Source organism: Chinchilla lanigera, unplaced genomic scaffold (assembly GCF_000276665.1).
Source record: "Chinchilla lanigera isolate Chin_1 unplaced genomic scaffold, ChiLan1.0 scaffold00071, whole genome shotgun sequence".
Lineage (NCBI taxonomy): Eukaryota > Metazoa > Chordata > Mammalia > Rodentia > Chinchillidae > Chinchilla > Chinchilla lanigera.
Genome location: NW_004955472.1, coordinates 2331846 through 2354951, shown reverse-complemented (window position 1 = coordinate 2354951; position 23106 = coordinate 2331846). Strand labels below are relative to the sequence as shown.

At 46.4% G+C, this 23106-nt stretch overlaps 1 protein-coding gene across 1 annotated transcript in view; it reads left to right on the top strand.

Moving 5' to 3' along the window:
* Nucleotides 1-23106, top strand: part of Nfx1 (nuclear transcription factor, X-box binding 1) — a gene marked incomplete in the record, with an annotated part of 64637 nt that overhangs the window by 16646 nt on the left and 24885 nt on the right. The window contains 6 exon segments of the mRNA XM_013522951.1: nt 2712-2817; nt 6890-6961; nt 9011-9150; nt 11092-11191; nt 11274-11491; nt 20426-20523. Of these exon segments, the coding sequence (XP_013378405.1) occupies nt 2712-2817; nt 6890-6961; nt 9011-9150; nt 11092-11191; nt 11274-11491; nt 20426-20523 (734 nt within the window).

The window sequence follows — 23106 nt, the reverse complement described above, 5'->3', positions numbered from 1 at the left end:
GCCCTGCCTCCAGCAACCAGGGGGAGGCGGGCCGTGGGAGATGGCGGCATCAGGGTAATCACCTTGTTTTGCAGGCTTGGGCACAAAGTACCACTGTGGAATTAACCACGCTGGGGACCTCGGGAGAAGGATAAGGATAAGGATAAGGAACCCGTGGAGGCGAGAGGGCGGGCAGCACAGGCCAGAGAGACGTGAGGGGTGGAAGGCTGTGGAAATGCGGATGATGGCCTTGTCTGCCTGGTGACTTTGCCCTGCGCAGGCCTTCAAGACTGTTAATTGAATGCGCTTTTTTGAGAATTTGCTGTTGTGAAAAAGCGGCGCAGGACCACTTTCTGACTATCCAGACCTTACAGTTTAAGAGTTAAAACCCACATAAGCTGATGCTGCGCTAGAACTGCGCAGTGCTGTAGGAGGTCTTTGCGAGGAGCTAGGACTGCTAGCTAGATGATTAAGGGACGCTTTCATGAAAGGTAGAATTTAACTGGGCTTGAAAACTGGGTAGGCAGGAAGGACTTAGTTATTTGTTATAGAATGGTATGAGCAGAAATTCAAAGCTAAGATTTACAGTCTTTGGGAGAAGAAGGAGTCATCGTTTTATAGACCCCAGGACCCAGGATGGCGGGAGAGTAGATGACTGGGAAGGTGACCCTTTTCAGATGCGGGAAGCCGTCAGGGGCGTCAGTTTTTACGGAGATGAGTTATTGGCGGCCAGATTTCGGAACCTAAGCAGTTTGGAAGCTTACAGTAATCCAAATGAAGAGTGATGAAAGTCTACAATGAGGAGGACAGCAGGGAAAAAGTAAAAATTTCTAAAGTAAATAAATATTAACAATTCCTGTTTGTTAGGAATTAACAACAGTTCCTGTTTGTTAGGACTTAACAACAGTTCCTGTTTGTTGGGAAAGGGAGGGACCCAGGTGTGACTGCAGAGTTTCATGCTTTTGGAAATGATGATGCCAGGGAAGAGCAGGCCAAGAGAAGCATGTGGGGAGAGAACTCGCTTTGGTGGGGACATGGGTTCAGGTGAGACACCGAGTGGGGGAATGTGAGAGGCATGCAGCAGGCAGGTGGGAATACTTGAAGAGGGGTAGAATTTAGGAGTGATGGCTGCAGTGGAGAGGAGCAGATGGGACCCTCGTGGATAAAACGATAAGGAGTGAAAAAAGGTGCACTGCAGAGCCCTGGAGGAGAAAAGACAGAACAACAGCAACAACAGAAACTGTCCTTCTGACTGAAAGAAGAGGACCACCGAAGGGTGTCGGGCAAAACCAGGGCACTGTATTTGAGCAAGAAAGCTCAGAGGCCGGGCAGCGTTTGCGATAGTTGGGAGGCGGGATTTTGGCCAGTAGGAGGCAACCCAATAATAGGAGCGCAGATGAGCTGAGACACTCCTCGAGAAAATGAAGAAATGGTGATTAAGTAGAAAAATGGAAGGAAAAGAGGAATGTGATTTCTCCAGTGTCTGTGTGTCTAATGCTGCAGTGCTGATGGTACTGAGAGGTACGGAAGAAGGAGGGGCCCTCGAAGGAGGTAGAAGCTGTGGCTATGGATAGGGCAGGGGTGGCGGACACCCCGAGCAGACGTCCAGGAGACCGCTGGACATGCAGGGTGGCAATAAGGGTTTCGGACATGGCAGGAAGTGTGATTTGGGTAGTTTCTAAAAGAAACAATACGAGCACGCGCGGAGGTGCAGGACGGGATGGCTGTTACTTCACATGTAAACTACCCCGGTGAGGGGGGGTTCTTTAAGAGCAAGCGGTCCTGCGCCCTGGGTGTTAGCCTTGTCTGCCTTTCTGCTAAGTCCAAGGGAGATGCCCAGTAAAGCTTTGCAGAGTATTGATTGTACAGTTGTAGTCCTTTTGTGTCTTTTATAGCTTTAGAATAGGCGAGCTCCTGCTGTACGGGGGATTTATATCCGTTCCATCTTACAGAAGCCTCCTCGCCTGTAACCCAGTGCTCTTCTTCCTTTATTTCTTCCTGGTTTTTACCACAGATATTTAACAGTCCAGGGGTTTGATCTCAAAGGTATTTGACTTAGATTAAGTGTGTTCATTAGTCAGAATGGCATTTGCATAACTAAAATGACGGTTTCCCAGGTAATCTAGATTTTGTGGCTTAGCTTACTCGGGGAAGCTTTTTGTTTTGGTTTTTCTTTTCTTTCTTTCGGTACCGGGAATGGAACTCAGGACCTTGTGCTTGCCAGGCAGGTGCCATGCCACTGAGCTGTATCCCCAGCTGGTTTTTCTTTTTTGAGACAGAATTTCACTGTGTAGTTCAGGCTGACTTTGAAGTCACTGTGTAGTCCAGGCTGGCCTTGAACTCACAGAAATCCTCCTGTCTCATCCTCCTGCGGGCTAGGATTACAGGTATGCACCACCATAGCTGGCAGGATGCCTTGATTAATAGCATTTTATTTACTTTTTTGTTTTAGGATGTGAGATGATGCATTTGTTGAACTAATGAAAACCACACTCAAGTTACATGCTAGCTAACTATATACTGTACTGTACTTGGCTCATTAAAGCCAAGAATATGGTTGAGCCAGGCGTGGGGGCTCATGCCTGTCATCCCAGCACTCAAGAGGCAGAGGCAGGAGGATCACTCTGAGTTCGAGGCCAGCCTGAACTGCATAGTGAAACCCTGTGTCAAAAAAAAAAAAGACAAAAAATGGTTGAAATTTATAGCATTGACATTGATCTCATATGTTTTAGGCAAGGTAAAGAATCCTGAATGGAGCAGACATGAAATTCCACATAGTTGTGGTGAGGTGTGTAGAAGGAAACAGCCTGGCCAGGACTGCCCACATTCCTGTAACCTGTAAGTTGGAAAATTGGACCTCTGGGGATGCCTAGTGGACAGGCTTTATATGTCCAGCGGTGGCTATACATATACGTTATTGGTTAGCATGTGACAGAACAGGGTGGAGGGTGATATGGTACCATTTACGGGGCATTACTCTATACCAGCACTTCACGTAAGGTAATTTGTTGAATCCGTACCACAACCAAGTGATATGTATTCATTATCTCCACTTTATACATGAGGCTCAGGAAGGCCAAGCTTCTTGCCCAGCACCAGTGTAAGGACGTGCTGGGGCTAGGATTTTCAAAGACAGCCCTCTTTTCACTGTATTACATTGCTGGCTTTTAGAAAGAAATGAGACTGGGATATTTTATGCCCAGTGATAGGCAGGTCGGAGAGAGCATGTGGGACAGCCTTGGTGTTGGAGGGAGAGGCAATTGTGCAGCATCCGCCTGCCAGTATTTTTAGGATGTGAATCCTTTGCCTCCATCCTGTCCCCAAAAATAAAGAGGAATGAGTCACGGAGAAACAGACGAGTAAATTTCTTCAGACTTTGACCTCAGACAAAGATTGAAATTTTGGGCTGGAGTTACTTAAACAGTTACATGACCTAGGACATGTTACATAACTTCTCTAAGCCCGAATTTGTACATCTGTAAAATAGTAATTACGTGAATGATACTTCTTGTTACATGAATTTTATGCAAATTAAATGCATGTCTCTAGGAAGCTTGGTACAAGGTCTGCCAAGAGGTCAGGAACGGTATTTCTTGCTTTATTGCCTAAGTCCAACAGCAAAACAGATAGGAGAGCGTTACTGCAGTGCTCCTGCTGCGCGGAGCCGGGGTAAATATTTGCCCTGGAGCCTGTGATCAGGCTGGGCGGTAGTGGTGCCAAGGAGTGGGCAGGGGGGCACAGCTGGTCCGACTGGGCACAGCTAAAGGGCACGGCCAGTGGCTTGCTGAGCAGTCAGCGGCCTCCCTCCGATCGCCTCTCCCCAGGGACTCGTTTCCTAATGCTCCCTTGAACGAGCGGGCATTTTCGTCGTGACTGCCAGGCGGTACCAGAAGTCCTGTGGGGCAGGCAGTCAACTCCGTGTCTGAAGTACAGTACAGCCTGTTCTTCCCTGGCTCTGGAAATCCTGTGTTCAGCTTGGAAACTGCTTGTACTTCTGTCAGGACTGCATTCCCAACAGTGCTTTCCAGGCCCCACACCAAGCTTTGTGTGTCTCATACCAGGATTCGGAGGCCGCAGCTGGCCTCTTCCTCTATTTTGGGTTATCCCATAGGTCGTACAGTTCTCTGGAGCAGTGGTTCTCAATCCTGGGTGCCTATTAGAATCAGTTAGGGAACGTTTACAGCACTGGCGTGCAGGCTGTATCTTAGAGCAGTTCAGTCTGTGGGCGTGGGTAAAATGCTGCAGTGCAGCTGCCGGTGGTGTGGTACAGGCCTGTAATCAGTGCGTGCTGGGGGCCAAGGCAGGAGGATTGCAAGTTCAAACCCACCTGGGCAACTTAATGACTTAGTGAGACCCTGTTTTAAAATAAAAAACAGGGGCTGGAGGTGGAGCTCAGTGAAGGCTGTGGGTTCAATCCCCAGTACTTCCTCCCCACGAAAAAAGGTTCTAATATGTAGCCAGCATTGCAGACCATTGTTTAAAAGGTTAAGAAAACCTGGGATTGAGTTCAGAAGTTACAGAAATTCCAGCGGACATTTGAAATTACTTGGAATCACCCATACCTACCCCACAGTTTATCCATCATTTAAAAGTATTTAAATTGTTTTACTTGTACCGGTGTGTGGTGGCTCATGCCTATAATCCCAGCACTCTGGAGGCTGAGGCAGGAGGATCACTGTGGGTTCACTGCCAGCCTGGGCTACATAAAAGAGTTCAAGGCTGCTGGCTTGCATTATATAATGAGACCCTGCCTCAAAAACAGATAGGTAGATAGATAGTTTTACATGAAGGGGTTGAGCCATAGCATATGAAATATAACTGTTGAATAATGACACTCATCCTTAAAGAGATCTGCCTAAACGTATATCTAAGACATTTTCTGTCAGAAGAGGTCACCTTAGAAGACTTAGGCTCTTGTTCTTATATTGTTTCCAGTGTTGTCTTACTTACAAGTTATCAGAACTGGGCTAGGATTCACATGGGAAGCTAAAAATCCCGAGCTGGGTGTGGTGGTTCTTCCTGTAAGCTCAGCACTCTGGGATCCTCAGCCAGGAGCACTGCAAGTTCGAGCCCCGTCTGGGTAACCTTAGTGTGTTACGAGACCCTGTCTCACAGTAAGACATAGAAAGGGCTGGGGAGTGTAGCCTAGTGCTGAGGCGCCGGGTTTAGTCCTGAGTGTCACGGCCACCGTCATCGTCATCCCAGCCAGACTACATTATAGGCACCTGGGCTGTTTTTGTTTTTTACACAAAATTCTGTTACTGAAATTCTGTTAATTAGACTTACCTCAGGTTGCCTTTTAATTCCCAAGGGATTATACCTTGCCATCACTTAAAATTCCCTCTTAAGAAGTTGCTCTAGAAGTTCCCAAAGTGTATTTTTGAAGTACTGTGTGATTGCCAGGTTGTCTGCTTTGAAGAGGGCATTATTTATTTGGATATACAAATTCTATTTTGTAAGGTTTTTTCCTGTTGGTTTCTATAATATAGTTCCTATAATATAGTTCCTACAAAGAGCGTTCTACTCAGAGACCTGCGTAGACCCGCACCCCTTCCTTCTCTCCCTTTGTTGTTTACCAGTGTGCCCCCCATGTCTCCTCACTGTTCCTGATGTACCCCATTGGCTGGTGAGCACCTCACTAGCTGAGAAGGACCGTACTTCTTATGGGCCTAGGCGATTTGCTCAAAATCTGACCTTGTACAGGACCTGTTAGGCATTCTGCCGGTCACCTGAGCGCTGAGCCATTTTCTCCCCCACAGACTGCTGTCAGTGGGCCAGTGCCATGTTTGAAAATGTCATCTTTGTCAGACCCAAATAAAACCAGTATTTTGACTTGGGCATTAGTTTTCTGATTATATATCCTGAGATGAGATTTAATTTCATTGTTCTGGAATTTTTTTTTCTTTTTTAGATGAGGTCTCACTTATATAGACCAGGCTGGCCTTGAATTCTTAAGTGTCCTCCTACCTCAGCCTCATATGGGTGTGCACTACCAGGCCTGGCCAGAATTTTTTTTTTTATTTCTTTCTCTTTTTGAAAGGCCCTGGATTGGCAGGGCGTGGTGGCACACACGCACTTGGGAGGCTGAGGCAGGAGGATCGTTGTAAGTTCGAGACCAGCCTGGGCTACAGAGTGAGCTCAAGAGCAGCCTGCACTGCAGAGCGAGACCCTGTCTCAAAAAGACAAAAAAAGAAAGACAGACAGACAGACAGGTAAACAAGCCCTGGATTGAACCCAGTGCCTTTGTACTGAGTGACTTCACCAGCCCCCAGCTCCAAACCCCTTTTTAATTAATTTATTTATTTAGAAACAAGAGTCTTGTGAAATTGCCCACACTGGGCTGCAACTTTTTTTTTTTTTTTTTAGACAAGGTCTTGCTATGTAGTGCAGGTTGGCCTTGAACTTACTATGTCACTATGTAGCCCTTCCTGGCCTTGAACTTGTGGCAGTGTTCCTGCCTCAGCCTCCCAAGTGCTGGGATCACAGGTATGTGCCACCATGCCCAGCTGGGTTGGAACTTTTAATCCTAAATGTGTTTGTTTGTTTGTTTTTGAGACAGGGTCTCATAGTTCAGGCTGGACTTGAACTCAACAACTGTGGCCCAGGCTGGCCTTGAACTTGTGGCAATCCTCCTGCCTCACCCTCCCGAATGCTGGGATTATAGGCTTGTACCACCACACTCAGCTGTTTGTTTTTGTAGTACTTGGGACTGAACCTCAATCAGGTTGAGCTACATCGTCAGCCCTCTTTGATTTTTTTGTTTGAGAGAGGGTCTTGTTAGGTTGCTAAGCTTTAGAGAAATACTAAAGTGTTTCATAGTAGGTTTATTCATAATAGGGCCCAGTTGGGGCAGTTTTGTTTTGGTTTGGGTACAGGGTATAATTCATTCACTGTGGCCTTTCTTTTGTAGTCTCTGCCATCCTGGACCCTGCCCACCCTGCCCTGCCTTCATGACTAAAACATGTGAATGTGGACGGACCAGGTAAAGTTAGAGTTGTACTATAAAGAAGGCTTCAGTTTCCGCGTGCGTGATTTACTTGTGCATTTCCCAGAGGAAAGATGATTAGTAGATACAAACAAGTAGTAAGGGTGGCATCCGGGGGATTGGTTCCGGGAGCCCAGGTGTGCTGTTCGCATATGGCATGCCTGTATCCTCCTGTGTGCTTTAAGTCACCTCTGCATGACTCGTATCACCTAACACAATGCAAATGCCGCGTAAATAGCGGTAAAATTAGATTGTTTAGGGAATAATGGCAAGAAAGAAGTCTTTAATGTTCGGTATGGATGTATCTTTTTTAAAAAACAGTGTATGTGCTCTTGGTTGAATCTGGGTGAAGAACTGATGCGGCAGGGCACCTGTGGGGCGGTTCTCTAACAGCAGTCTGTGTATGTCGCCAGTCCTGTTTCACCTGATAGCTGATTAAGAGGTTGTGGCACAGTGGGATTGTGATGTTACCCATGCGGTGAAATGCCAGGGTGACGGGGATTTTCTTAGCCTTTCTCGTGGGCGACGAAACCCCGAGGTGAGCCCGGGCCTATTACGGTCCAGGAGGCGGGCGCCGTTTTTCCTGTGCCCAGCATGGTGTCTGCGGGCCTCGAGAAGGTGTTTCAGTGAACATGGTTGAATAAGAGAGCGGGGAGCCCCAGTGAGCCTGCCCTCTTAGAACGCGAGCTCCCCGTCTTCAGTGTGCGCCCCCGACGGCTGTGGAGGGCCTCACAGGCCCAGGGAGACCTCACAGTGATTTCTGGGCCCTGAGACAGGATGTGATCACACACGTCCTCAGGGATGTAGAGCTCTTTTGTAGCAGTGTGGCCTGTGAGGCCCAGGCAAGCATTCCGGGTCAGAAGATCAGATCTGGGGTCTACTGCATAACTTGTTGTTCATCCTGGGCAAGTTGTACCGTCTTGCGGCGCTTCATTCTTCCTATTATAAAATTGAACTAATAGTGTCTGTCTTAAGAGGCTGATGTTAGCCATGGTGCTGGGCATATGGTTGCATAATAGGCTGCCGGTAGCCATTATACTGATCATCTGTACGTCAATCACCTGTGTATTAGAACAGTGACTTTTTATTTTTACTTTATTTCATTTAGTTGTCTTTGAGACAGGGTTTTGCTGTTTTTGAGATGGGTCTTGTAGTTTTCCCATGCTGGCTTCAAAGTCTGGATCTTCCTGTCTCAGCCTTCTGAGTAGCTAGGACTATGGGGGTGTGCTTCTACACCCAGCTAAAAGTAACTTTTAAAATAAAATACGTAGTTGAGATAGGATTAAGGGATGGAATAAACTCCAAGTTATTGGATAGATTCCAAGTATTAAACCCTAGGAAGAGACCAAAGACATTATCTAAAAGCCCATAAATCCACAAAATTAGCATGTTTATTAGAACAAAACTAGGGTGATTTTCCCACTCTGAATCAAAGTCAGATCTAGTAATACAGCAGTGTAAAATGCTAGCATGCTGGGCCCCAGGAAAAGCTTACTGTGTTTTCAGTCTGTGTCAGAGCTGGGTACCTTTCCTCCCCAGTCTGTAAGGTGGGAGCTCTAGGCAAAACTAGGACTACAGCCTGGATCTTCTGGCCCCTCATCGGAGGGCTCTCTTCCCTCCCACATGCTGCTTTGTGGAATTGAGATGAAAGCTCACAGAACATTCTCAGGGTTAGCCTTCAACAGGAGAGGAGACTGCTTAGGAAAGTGAAGGAGGGGAGAGCAATTAAGGAAATAAGAACTGGAGGGAGGAGATGTAGGAAAAAGTGGGTAAGGGCCGGGCGTGGTGGCACATGCCTGTAGTCCCAGCACTCAGGAGGCTGAGGCAGGAGGATCATTGCATGTTTCAGACCAGCCTGGGCTATAAAGTGAGCGCAAGGCCAGCCTGAACTGCATAGCGAGACCCTGTCACAGGAGATATGGGGGCAGCAACAGTGTTGGAGGAGCGTTGGTAGGTTTTCAGGGGAGAGTTTGGGCTTCACTGTTTGTTTAGCTGTGCACCAGAAACTTGGGGCTGACGTCATCTGTGCATCTGCTGTCTTTGCAGGCACACAGTTCGCTGTGGCCAGGCTGTGTCAGTCCACTGTTCAAACCCATGTGAGAATATTTTGAACTGTGGTCAGCACCGCTGTGCTGAGCTGTGCCATGGGGGTCAGTGCCAGCCTTGTCGGATCATACTGAACCAGGGTAAGTGGTGTGCACGCCAGCTGCTAGTGCTAGTGGGCTTTTCTGAACATGGTCTGTAAATTATATTGCAGTAAAACTTCTTAAAAAATCCGCAGTAAGGCAGAAAGATCAAGGGGAAGGGAGAAAAATCGAAATCTATAGTGAGGTACCTGTTCATACTTAATAGTATAGCTAAAATAAAAATAACAACCAGATGTTGGCAAGGGGAGAACAACTGGAATTCTCATATATTGCTGGCAGGTGTGTAAAATGGTGCAACTACTTTAGACAAGTTTAGTGGGGTTTTTTTTTTGTGTGTGAAAATAAACCTATGTATCCTATAACCTATATACCTGTGTCATAAAAAGACTTTACAGGGATATATATTCGTAGGAGCCCCAACCAGAAAACTGAAATATTCTTCAACATGACGAGGGATAGATAAAGAAATAGTGTTTTTCTTTTCTTTTTTTCCTTTCTTTCTTTCTCTCTTTCTTTTTTATTTATTTATTTATTTTTGATACTGGGGATTGAACCGAGGGCCTCTGCAATCAGTTTCATCCCCAGTGCCCCCTTTTTAAAGTTTTTCTGTAGATACCAAATATCTTCAAGCATTTTGGCCCCACATATAGATTGTCTTCTCAAATGGTAATTGTTCGAGCATGCCTTGCAGCCTTACGTAGAGATTTAATGAGCATTCCTTCTAGGTGTTCATTCACGTGTGGATAAAATGTGGAGCGGACTGAGGCAGGCAAGAGTGCTTCCTGCAGACTGTCTTTGCGTCCCAGATAGTATTCACCTATCTGTGACTAACCCTTCTGGCACCAGCTTACACCTAAGTACAACAAAGCTTTTTGGTGTTACACTCTATTTCCTGGTTGACCAAGGGCTCCATTTTATTTTATTTTCATAATTTTTTTACCCTGAATTCTTAATAGCTTTCTGCTCATTACCTCTGAAAACGGCTCTGTCTTGTGTGAGCGGAAACTTAGCAAGGAAAAGCCTGCTCGAAGGAGGTCCTTGTTGCTGGGAGTTGTTTACCAATTTATTGATTTCACAAATACTGTTTTTTCCTCCATCTCTATTAAATATCTGATGAGCGCTCCTTGGATGAGTGAGGTTTTCTGTTGCAGTGCAGGGCTGGAACTGGCTGCTAGGCAGCGCTCTCCGCTCAAAGTGTCTGACGCTTCTTACTCAGCGTGAATACTCAGACATGATGGCTTCCGACTGAACAGCGGTGTACAAGTAGTCAAGGACTTCATGCTGTCCTGGTAACTTAAGTCCTTTTAGTAGCAAGGACTTTTCCTCATCATTTTGCGTGAACTCTATCATAAAAGCACCCAGTCTGTGCTGCTGCGATGCTGTAAGGATGGGGATGCAGGTGTCAGCCCGGCTACCGCTTCTCGCGGTTGAGCTTGTCCGTCCCGTTACTCCCCAGGAGTCTCACAGCGCGTGGCGCCCTGCCGTGGCGTTGTAGACCGCAGAGTGTGCTCCGCACGGTTCAGTAGTTCCTTCACCCGGGTGCTGTGCTGCAGCAGCACTAGCAGGCCCTGGCAGTTTCACGAGGCCTTCTGTGTTTATTCCTGCATCAAGCTCCTAGGTGGACCTTACACCTGCACCCGTTTCCGCCTCAGATCTGATCAGCAGTTCAGTGAAGAGCAGTTTGTGTTTTCTTTATTGTTTCTATTCTCTCTTCGCAGTACTTGCAATTGAACCCAGGACCTTCTCACTGACCTGCTTTCCCAGCCCATTTTTATTTTGAGACAGGGTATCACTAAGTCACTAAGTTGCCAGGCTAGATTGAAACTTGTACTCCTCCTGCCTCGGCCTCCCATAGTGCTGAGATTACGGGCACGCGCCCCCCTACCCAGCTGCATTTTGTGTCTCTTTGTAGACTGTTAGGAATATCTTAGGAGCACATGCAAGTGACTAATCTGTTGATTTTGAAATTGCGTCCTCAAGTATGCTACTGTGGCAGCACCCCCCGAGATGTTCTGTGCGGGACAGACACAGGGAAGTCTGACGGATTTGGGGACTTCAGCTGTTTAAAGATATGTGGCAAGTAAGGTTTTACGTTTTCTTCGCTTAGAGTAAAGCTGTGTTTATGCACCAGTTGTAGAACGGTCTGTTGTTTTTCTTTACAGGGACTTGAAGTGTGGGAACCACACGTGTTCTCAGGTGTGCCACCCTCAGCCCTGCCAGCCTTGCCCGCGGCTCCCCTACCTGGTACGCTTTTGCCCTTGTGGCCAAACTCCTCTTGGCCAGCTGCTGGAGCTGGGAAGTAGCAGCCGGAAGACGTGCATGGACCCCGTCCCCTCGTGCGGAAAAGTGTGTGGCAAGCCCCTGCCTTGTGGCTCCTCAGGTAACGAGGGGCGGGGCTGGCCCGAGCAGTGTTTGTAGAGAGAACGTCGGCGGCAGCGATGCCGCGGCAGAGTGGGGGGCTGTGTCGGTGGTGTTCTCACTGTTCTCGTCAAGTTTCTGTAGCTCCTCAGAAAACCTTCTCCAGACACACCTAGAAAATACGCATTTGCCCAAGTGATCTCTCCGGTGCAGGTATTTTATTGCCTCCGTGGACAATGATGGTGAGACACTACCCCTTGGGGATTAGGATTTCTTTTAGCATCCTGCTCTACAAGAAACACCATATTTTCTTTTACTAACCCAGGCATCAGCAGGTGTTCAAATGCTTTTTCCTATATGAGGGCATGCCAAACTAATTGGATGAGGTGTTTTAAGGAGTACAGTGATATTTCAGCTATCGAGAGCAAAGAATGTCATTCTTCCGAGCCATTTCCCGTATACCTGAGCTAACAGCTTTGGAGCACCAGTTTGGAGGGATGTTTGTCTAGAATGTATATTCTCTTCTCTACACAGAGGTCCCCGAATTTCTTTCCTCTTACTGGCACGGTTATCGTTTTCATGGACTTGTTACTGTATTAAACTTAGTACAGTGATGCCGTCAGCAGCTGCTGGGTTTCTCAAGCTGGTTGCCCATGCCAGTGGGCAGATTGTATTGTTTGATGTGCTTGTTACAGCTTTTTGTTATTTTCTGGTCGGTACTTTAGTACGCCTGCCTGCCTACCTTTAGTGACTTCCTTTTTTCTCATTGGTGGTTTCTGATTACTTGGATGTAGAAACCAGGAAAAAGTTTGTTGGGATTCGATAGTAGTTTGAGTTTATTAACGGAGCCTGTCTAACAGTCTTTGGGCATATATGTGGGCAGTTTGCAATGACTTGGCAACTTCTCTTTTTAGTGAGTATTCAAAGGCAAGTTAGGCTGAATAAGAAAGGTTTTCTTGTAACTCATCATGCATCTTCTTAGGTAAAACTAGGCTCTTTAAGTTTGGTTTCCATTTTATTGAAAGGAAAGATTGCAATGTTTTTCTGCATACCAGCAAGAATGACTAGAGAGACCTACTTTTTCTCAAAAGAGGGGAAAAAGGGCTCTCTCCCTGCCTTTTGTTTTGTTTTGTTTTGTTTTTGAGACAGAGTCTTGCTATATATTTCAGGTTGGTCTTGAATTTACTATGTAGCTCAGGCTGACCTCAAACTTATGATCTTCCTGCCTCAGCCTCCCAAGTGCTAGGGTTATAGGAATGTGCCACCATGCCTGGCTTCTCACATATTTTAACACAAGGTCCAGCTGCATTAGGAAAATTAGTTTTCTCTTGGTTCTCTGCCTGCCGTGAAAATTACCTATGAAATGGAAAACAAATAACTTCTGAATCGTGAAGGATGGTAAACGTGTCAGTTGTGTAAGAATAGCATATGTAACGTCCATCCTTCCTACCTCAAGGCTTAGACATTCTACTGAAAATGAAAGAAAAAGGAAATGTAAAATGAGTAGTGCAAAGCGACAGCTAAGAAGAGGAGTAACTGTCCGGAACAGGGCTGGGGCGTGGCCGTACCAGGGCATTGCTGCCTCAGCAGTGCTTTTTCAGCGGTGGTTTTCTTCCTTCCTTTCTTCCCCCCAGTGCTGAGGGGGGAGCTCAGGGCCTCGCAGAGGCCAGGCGGGTTCTCTGCCGGTATGGTACAGGCACAGTCCCTCGGCAGAAGAAAATCGAGCTAGGTCGTCGTCGCTTTCTTTGCCACCGGAGGTGATGGCTGTCGGCGGGAGCTTCCCAGGCTGTCTTCTGCGTGACTCTGTGCCCGTGTGTCACACTAAGAACATCTCAATTCAGGTGTTCTAAGTGCACTTGTACCGTGTGTATTTCGATGTAGCTTGCTGTTTTCAGTGAATAGTGCATCTTGTAGGTACTCTTCGGTTAGTTTTTTCCTGATTTCTTAGAAATTTAAATCCATTTGGAAGTGTTCACCTTTGTGGAAAGGTTAAAATGGGTTCATATATTTTACTCAGGAAAAGGGGTCAGGGCTCTTCTATGCAGAAGTGTGGACTTCACCGTGCTCAGCGTGGAAAGAGCTGGCCGCGCAGCGCTCGACACGTTAAGAGCTTTGGTCCAGAGCGTGCGGCTCCGTGGTGGAGGACTTGCCTCGCATGCACGGGATCCTGCGTTCTTTCCCTAGCGCTACAGAGAGAAAAACAAAAGCGGAAAAGTCAGTTTGGGTTGGGGCTGAGGTGTACCTTGGGGTTAGACCACGTGGCCTGTTATATACCCAGCAGATTTTTCCTTTGTACCAGGAATCGAACTCAGGACCTTGTGCTTGCCAGGCAGGCACTTACGCTGCTGAGCTATATCCCTGACCCAATTTCTTTTCCTCTTTTCTTTTTTTTTCTTTTTTTTCTGTATCAGGAATCAAACTTGACCTTGCACTTGCCAGGCAGGCACTTGTGCTGCTGAGCTACATCCCCAGCCCTACCCAGCAGATTTTTAATGTGTAAAACATTTTTATTGGTTTTTGGTTTTTGTTTATTTGTTTTGATATGGAGGCTGAACCCAGGGCCTTTGTACTGAACTATGTCCCCAGCTCTCTTCTTTACCTTTAGTTTGAGACAGGGTCTCTCTAAGTTGCTAAATTGCCCAGGCAGAGCTCAGACTTCTGATCTCCTGTCTCAGCCTCCCACAGTAGTAAAATTACAGGTGGGGGCCACCGTGCCTGGCTTTGTGTAAAAGTCTTCAGGCGGAGTTGGACTGAAGAGCTTAAAGAAAAGGTAAGTCTGGCTGGAAGTAGCAGTGATTCATTCAAGTGTGTCCAGACCTAGCCTGTCTGTAGAAAGCTTGTTTAGGCCTTTTAGCATCTCATCCAGTAGGAAATTTTTATGCCAGAGATAACAGCTTCAGTGTAAGGTATGTTGGGTACAGTTCTGTATTCATGATGACAGCGTAAGGGGGCTCCCGTGGATCCACTCCCTAATTAAATAAGCAAAGCTACGGAAAACTACTTTAAAAGCAACCATTTAAAGTTTCAGAGCTGGACATGGTGGCACATGCCTGTAACCCCAGCACTCAGGAGGCTGAGCCAGAAAGATTGCCGGGAGTTCGAGGCCAGCCTGTGCTACATAGCGAGACTCTGTCTCAAAGAAACCAAAAAAAATTTCTGGAAATTGTCCTACATGAAATAAAGAAATATTTATTAAGTTGGATAAGTAATAGCAAGAGCATGTGGCATTTGAGCCACAACCCATTTATTCTGTCCTCCCTTCAGCTTGACAAAAACCCCCCTCAGAATGAGTGTAAGCCGGGCATGATGGTACAGCCTCTGGCCCAGAAGTCTGAGAAGCTGAGGCAGGCTAATCCCACATTCAGGCCTAGCCAGGCAACTGAGCAACTTGGTGAAACGCTGTCTCAGAATAAAAATAAAGGGCTTGGAATGTCGTTCAGTGCAAAGAACCCGGCTTCAGTCCCCGTTACCCGCGCACATACACGATGAATGTGGCCAAGAAGACACGGCTTTCTCTGCCTCGGCTCCCGGTCAGTGTCTGTCATACCTCAGTGGGGGACAGGCTGCTGACATGTCTCACCCTCCACCTGCAAGCTGAAGCACCTGAGTTTCTGGGGAGCGCAGTGGTGAGGCAGAGGCTCTTTTCCTCTGCCAAGCCCTTGCTCATAGGATGGAGCCTTTACCCTGTTTGCCGCAGAACACCGAGACCCAGGTCGGCCTCACCTCAGCTCACTCCTAGTGCGGAGCTTCCACCTCCAGGAAGACCGGGAAACGGAAAGCCTGGAGGCGAACGCCCTACCTAGAACTCGGTGTCCTTTTCCCAGGGGCAGAGCAGCCCATGAGAAGAGCTCCAGAGCACTCCCCAGATGAACTGTTTTGAAATTGTGCAGGGGAGTTTAGGCCCCAGGACCCTTTAGAAAATAATAATAGCACCTCTTCAGGGGAAAGAGCATGAAGGGTGAGCAGGAGGGAAAGGGGAAATAAGTAGAATAAAGGCACGCCACGTACAGGAACCTAATGACCTCGATGTGAACGTTAAATGCCATCACATGAGCTAAGATGAATCATACCAACAAGAATGAAAGGGAAATAGGGGCATTGGAGAGGAGGGGAGGAGGGAAGGGAAGGAAAAGGGGATTAAAAAGGAAACAAGCTGTGATATGTACATGTACCCGCTCCCCAGGGTGGTTGTAAACTCCATCAGCTGCAGACGTGTACCAGCAGAATGAAGTAATTTAAAAAGAAAATGGCAGCACCTCTTAATAAAGAGTGATCAGCCAAAGCAAAGGCGAGCACCTTCACTAGGGAGCACAGGGAGACAGGTAGCGAAGAGGCTCTCTCCTGGGTTGGGACAAGGCCTGTCCTTGTCCAAATTTGAGTGGGTCCAGCCACTGAGTAGTCTTTATTCCAGGGTACTGCTGGAAACAGTAGAGCTAGCAGTTAGTGAGCGTCGTCCCAAATGAAGCACGTTTCGCAGAGCAGTAATGTAACTCAAGTTCTTACGCCGGGTAGTTCCCAGAGCACTAATAGACAGAATATATAGAGAACCCCACACACACAAAGTAAAAGACCCAGCAGGAAAAGTGGGTAAGTGAAATGAATGGACATTCTCAGAAGGACAGATGGCCAGTAATACGTGAAGAGATGTTCAGTGTCACTGGCTGTTAGGGAAACGGAAATTCAAACAGCTCCGTCTTGCCCTGGAGAGAATGTCTGTCATCAAGAAATCAGGTAATAGCAAATGCCGGCAAGGCTGTGGGGGAAGAAGAACGCTTCTCCGTCACTGGTTAGAATGTAAACTGGTAAAACCACAATGGAAATCAGCACGGAGATAAACCGGAGTCATTGGTAGGAAAACCTGCACCCTCAGACCGTAAAGTTCCATGAAATAAATCAGCACACAAGCGGAAGTATCGCCTGCTCCTCTTACACGAGAAACCCGAAGTAAATAAAGACTAACATGAAAGACAGACAGTAGGAGGTAGGGAGATGATCTTTCTCAAGTGGGACAGGGGTCAAGAGACCGAGGGAGGGAAAGGGGATGAAACAAGAATTAAAATGCACCACCAGGCGGGGTGGCGCCCACCTGTGATCCCAGCACTCGGGAGGCTGAGGCTGGAGGGTCACTGAGCTCGAGGCCAGCCCGGGCTACGTAGTGAGTTCAAGGCCAGCCTGAACTGCACAGCGAGACCCTGTCTCAAAAACAAAGGGGGTGTACATGTACCAACTCCCCAGAAAGAATATAATCATTATGTACTGTGAACATGAACTGTGGTAATAAAAAATAGAAACAAAAAATGCTGCTAAAACCAGTCAGCTCAGGACGTGTGTACATTCCCAAGGCTAGGCTGTCAGAGTGACACCATCAACCTCGTGCCACGGGGGAAAGGGCCTTCACTAAGGTGGTTTAGCCAAATTATAAAACAAGTGAGCTGACCACAGCGAAGACAATCTCCAGAGCTGCTGTATTAGCTAAAGTGTCTTCCAGGCGGGAAGGGTGAGATGTGCGAAGAGACGGAAAAAGCAGGCAACAGAAACTGCCTGTGAGAGCAAACAGACGTCAGATTTAACAAGGACTTTAGTACACACTCTCTACGTATGCTCGGGGAACTGCGTGAAAGGCAAAGGAAGATTTGAAGGTAGCGTCTCATCAAGTAGAGAATATAAAAAAAGAGATAGGAGTTTTATTTTTAAAAAACTAAATAGAAACCCTGGGATTGAGAAGTACATAACTAAAATGAAAAATGTGTTCAAGGAGTTCAGCAGTTTTCATCTGGTAGAAGAAATGATTAGTGAATGTGAAGATAGGCTGATACAAAATATATATACCCAAAGACAGAGAAAATAAGTAGAGCCTCAGAAACACATGGCACACTTTTTTGGTTTTGTTTTGTTTTTTGAAATAGTGTCTCATTATGTAATTCAAACTGGCCTTAAACTCACTATGTAGCCCAGGCTGGCATCGAACTTGCGATCCTCCTGCCTCAGCCTCCCAAGTGCTGGGATTACAGGCCTGTGCCACCACACCGGGCAAAGAATTCCTTTAAGCACATTAACATACTGAAATGGGAATAAAGGAAGGAGAGTTGGAAGGAAGAGAAAAACATTTGAAGATAAACGGATTAAGGAATCAAATGTATTGAAAGCATATGTCCAGAAGAAGGTCACTGAATTTCAGGTAGGATCAACACAAAGAAATCCACACCCAGACATGTAATAATAATATTGAAAGCCAAAAATAAGGAGAAAATCTTGCAAGCAGCAAGAGAAAAATGACTCATAACATATCCAAGGGCATCCCATAAGATTGACAGTGGGTTTCTTGTCACAAACAGTGGAGAGCACATCACAAGGAGAAAGCAGTAGGGTGATGTGTCAGTATTAGCGTTCACCAGAAGAGTGGGTTTAAAATGTATAGTTGGGCGTGGTGGTGCACATCTGTAATCCCTGCACTCTGGAGGCTGAGGCAGGAGGATCTCTGTGAGTTCAAGGCCAGACTGAACTACATAGCAAGATCCTGTCTCAAGAAAGTAAAAAAAAAAAACAAAAACAACCCACTAAGCAGGCTTACAATGGCTGCCTGTAGAATCAGGTGAAAGAATGCAGAATGGCCATCTGCACTCTGAAGCGCTCGAGGATCCAGCCAGAAGTCCAAGGCTTGAAGCTCCCTGGAGAGCAGTTGCGAGCCGAAGGTTCTGTGCTGGAGGGCTGAAGAGTTCGCTGGAAGCCGGGGGGAACTGGAGACAGAAGTCCAGAGGCGGTGGTGAGGCAGAGCTGTTCCCAGGGAGAAGCGAAAGGGGGACTTCTTTCCACTGTGATCCCGCCCGGGCTGCAGTCCTGTTGTGCCAGCCCCTCTAGGGCAGTCCCCGTCCTCAGTTCCCACCTCCCCAGTTTCCCCCTCAGTTTCCGGCCTGCCCTTCAGTCATCCAGACACCCGGCACTGTGGCCCATTAATCCGCCAGGCATTTCTTGATCCATTCCAGTTGGCATCACAGTGAACTATCACAGATGCAAATTCAAAGTGCTGAAAAAACTGCCACCAAGAATCTCAGCCGGGAAAACTGTCTTTCAGAAATGAACAGAAAAACAGTTAATTGCTGGCAAGCAGATATGCCGGACAATAAATACTGAAAGAAGCTCTGTGGGCTGAAAACTAGTAACCTTGGAAATTCACATGCATGTAAGGAATACTACTAAAGGAAACTAATTATAAAAGACTATACAAGACTGGCGTGGTGGCACACGCCTGTAATCCCAGCACTCAGGGAGGCTAAGGCAGGAGGATTGTTGCAAGTTCGAGACCAGCCTGGGCTACAAAGTGAGCGCAAGGCCAGCCTGAACTGCATAATGAGACCCTATCTCAAAAAGACAAAAAAAAAAAAGAAAGAAAAAGACTGTATAAATGCATGTTTCTTTCTCCTAATCCATGTTAAAAGCAACTATATAAAATAGTACGTATGTAATTATATTGTTGGGCCTATAATGTACAGATAGATTTAATGATGACAGCACAAAGGAAATGGGGGCACTCAAAGTCATTGGAATAAGGAAATTACACCAAATGGTTACTGAAACCCACAGGATCAAATGGGGAAAAACACAAGTGGTAAATTAGATCAGTATAACAAGCTATATATATATCCTCATTTTCTTTAGTAGACATAATGTTATATAAAATTATACCAATGTAGTGTTTGGTTTGTAATACTGTATAGGTAGGTGACAGATAGACAGACAGATAGATAGAAATAACAGAGGAGCACAGCTTCTTCACTGATTTAAATCCAAAATCCATTCTGATAACATGATCTTAGCCTCAAGGCAGCCATTGAGAAAATAGCTCCAAAAGATGTGAAAAATATCATTAAAGGGGCATAAACATGTTACTCTGTAGAAAATACTGGCTTAATACAAAAGAAAGCAGTAGAAGAGAATTAGATTAACAAAAAAAGACAAGCTGTGGGAAATGAGAGGTGGCAGACGCAGATCCAGCTGTGTCAGCAGTGACACTGAATGTGACTGGTTTAAATGAAAGGTATGTTTCAGACTGGATGGAAGAGCTGGGTGCAGTGGCACACACTTGTAACCCCAGCTATTTGGAGGCTAAGGCAAGAGGATTGCAAGTTTGAGGCCAGCCTGAACAATTTAGCAAAATCCTTTCTCAGAATAAAGTTAAAAATAAAACCAACTACATGCTATCATCAGGAGAGACTTTAGAATCCAAGGTACAATGAGTCTGAAAGTTAAAGGATGGGAAGAGTATGCCATTTACACAGTAACCGTGAGAAGGAGACTCTGGGTTGTTCCCAAGATGTCCTTGAAGGAGGACTTGTCTCAGATCTACTTTACTTTTGTTTTTTCTTCCGGTACCAGGAATCAAACTCATGACCTTGCGCTTGCCAGGCGGGCACTGTGGCGCTGAGCTAAATCCCCAGCCCCCTCAGATCTACTTTAATACCGTGAATGTGGGCTGCCCATTGCCAGTCATAGAGCTGATTCTCCAGATACTTGCAGAGTAATGTCATCCATAACATAGTTTTAAGAAGATCTCAGGCTGGGCAGGTGTGGTGGCGCATGCCGGTAATCCCAGCACTCAGGAGGCTGAGGCAGGAGGATCATTGCAAGTTTGACACCAGCCTGGGCTGCAAAGTGAGTTCAAGGCCAGCCTGAACTGCATAGCAAGACCCTGTCTCAAAAAGACAAAAAAAAAAAAAAAGATCTCAGGCTAATCTGGAGCCTAAGAAAAGTCAGAAGATGCACTCTTTGACCTAGTGAAGCAGCATGCCCATTAGAGCATAGGGAAGGTGGGGAAAGAAGCACTGATTCCATGCTGCCCTGAATGCTGATGCTGGAGTTGCAGGGTGTAGAGGCGGCAGACCAGCGTGGCTGGCGAACCGGGGAGGACGAAAACAAGTAGTTACAGTTCTCATTCCCGCTCTTCTCTTTTCTGTTGAAGATTTCATTCACACCTGTGAGAAGCTCTGCCACGAAGGAGACTGTGGACCGTGCTCTCGAACGTCAGTTATCTCCTGCAGGTGCTCTTTCAGAACAAAGGTAGGTCCTGAGCGAAGCTAGAATCGTTTCCGTCAGTGCCTTTAAAGTGGTGATTATGGGAAGGGAGGAAACAAACAATGTTTTATTCCTCTCACACTGTATGTGATTCATTGAATCCGCCCAGTGTATACTGACCCCAAAGCTACTATAAGCTAATCGTAGGATAGATACGGGGATTTCAGAACTCAGGGCTCAGAAATCGATAGTGGGGTTAAGGCAGGGGTACTAATAGCTCTGTTAAATATAAACGTGAAAAGAGCAACAGTAGCCCTATTGCAAGGAGCTAGCCAACTAAGAAGTTAAAACAGACATAGTCCACAAGACCGGCTGCAGTTCTGACACCCACTGCAAGAGATTAGACTGCTAAGTTAGAACAGCCCACGTGACTGCCCATTTTGATACCAACTTCGACACCAGCTGCAGAGTCATTGGTCCTAAACACCACCCACCCTCAAGGCTTAATAATTCAGCAGAGGAGCTCACTGAAAGCGGTTATATTCATGGCTGCAGTTTTATCATGAGGAAAGGATACAGATTAAAATCACCCATGGGAAGAAGCATGTAAGACAGTCTGGGAAAAGTACCAAGCGCAGACCTTCAGTCTTCCTCTCCCTGTGGAATCAGGACAGCGTTACTTTCTTGTGCCCGTATGTGACAGTGCGCCTGTTTACTTTCTCACTGTCAGTGTCTGCTTGGAATGTTGCCAACCAGGGAAGTTCAGCCCAAGTCTCTGTCCTGTTTATGGGTCTCCGGCATGTGACTGATCTCAGTCTCCAGTTTCTCCAAGGGTCTGCTGATACTACGTGAGACTTGAAGCCCTCACCCTACGATTACCCAGTGTGGCCACTGCTCTGAAATTGCATTAAACTACCCTGTGGCCCATGGCCATAAGCAAATAACCATACCCCTGGCAGGCGTGACTTTCCACTAGCCTTCGGGATTACCTCTCAGAAGCCGAGTACAAAAGCCAGCCTCCCTTTGGGAAACTGTTTTCTGCCCTGGATAGTGCTGGTTGGACTTTGTGTTATAAAAGGGTATCTTACCGTTTTGGGTGAGGCCGTGTATCCAGTGCCTAAGCACCGGGTAGCCAGAAGGGCAGGGAGCCTTCCTGTGGAAGTCTTTGGGTGGAACATACTAAGTGATGAGTTGTTCTGCTCTTGAACTATTTCCAGTCATTTGAGTGCATATCGGCCCTCGTCCCAATAGAACATAGGTGAGGGTAGGGACAGAATTCTAAACAATTGGTTCTGTTCGTTAAAAACAGTGAAGGCGGCCAACAGTAGGCTTGCAAATGATTCTAAAGGTATAGTCTGTGAATTGGGAGCTAACTTACTAGGTAAGATTCAGGATAGCAGCAAAAAAGAAAGGTAAAAATAGTACAGTTTATTACATTAAAAGTTATGTAAGCATTTGTCAAGGTTGGTTTTTTTCTGCCCAAAGTAATCAGTGTAAATGAGTAGAAATTTTGAATGTCAGTTATAGGACCACTTTTTACTTCATAAATCCCAGTTAACTCATCCCTGCTGGCTTGAAGCCCCGGTGGTACTTGCTTGACTGTCCCATTGGGTGGCTTGTACGCTGTTGCTACACATGGATCTAATCACTTTCACTGCTCTTTTTACTAATAAAATGAAGAAAAAGCTTTCCGAGGAGCAGGGGCACATGTACCGGGGTGGTTAAGCCACCCAGCAGTGAGATGTGCAAATTGCAAACATGTTAATGACTGCGGAGAGCCTGGGGGTGCCGCTCAGTGCAGAGCAGGTGCTTAGTGTGCGTGAGGCTGTGGGTCTGGTTTCCAGGACCAAAACACAAGCTGTGAGATTTAGTAATCATCAGTTCAGTTGTCGCCCAGAGCTGCTGCTTGTGACTCCTGTGAGCAAGGTTGGGACCTGGAGCTGCTCTCCTGCTTCTTACTCACTGTTTTCTCGTGCCCCACTAGGGGGCCTCATGGCAGTAGGTGTTTCTGTGAATTCCATTTCTGCGCACAAGTCTTTTCTATAATTGCTGAAGGTTCTTAATATAAATGCAAACTCTGTTAAACCTTTTTTGACAAGCTGATAATCATTATTGGGCGTGGTGGTGCATGCCTGTAGTCCCAGCACTTGGGAGGCTGAAGCAGGAGGATTACTGCAAGTTCAAGGCCAGCCTGAACTACATAGTGAGACCCTGTCTCATAAAAACGGTGATAAATAGTCATCACCTCCCTGTTCAACCGAATTTTACATGAACGTGGATTTTTTTCATGAAATGCTTTTAGAAGTGGAATGAGTTTTCTCATTGAAGTGAGTTTTCTGATAAATAAAACTTGTTCCTTAAAGTTTCAAAGATTGTTCTTGTCACTTTGGCAGTGAGTCCTTGAGAAATACATGCTTTCACTTACTACCTCTTCATAAAGAGGGTGTATTTAAGTTTTTATTGGCAGTTCATTTCAGGGTGTTTAGGGAACCCTGCCTTACCCATGTTTCGGGATATCACCCAGCCTAGGACTTCTCTGTGCAGTCCAGCCTTTACATTGCTTTATATGTCTAAAGAGCACGTAGGGAGCTTTTTCCTATCATCTGTCTCAACATACTTTTTTTTTTT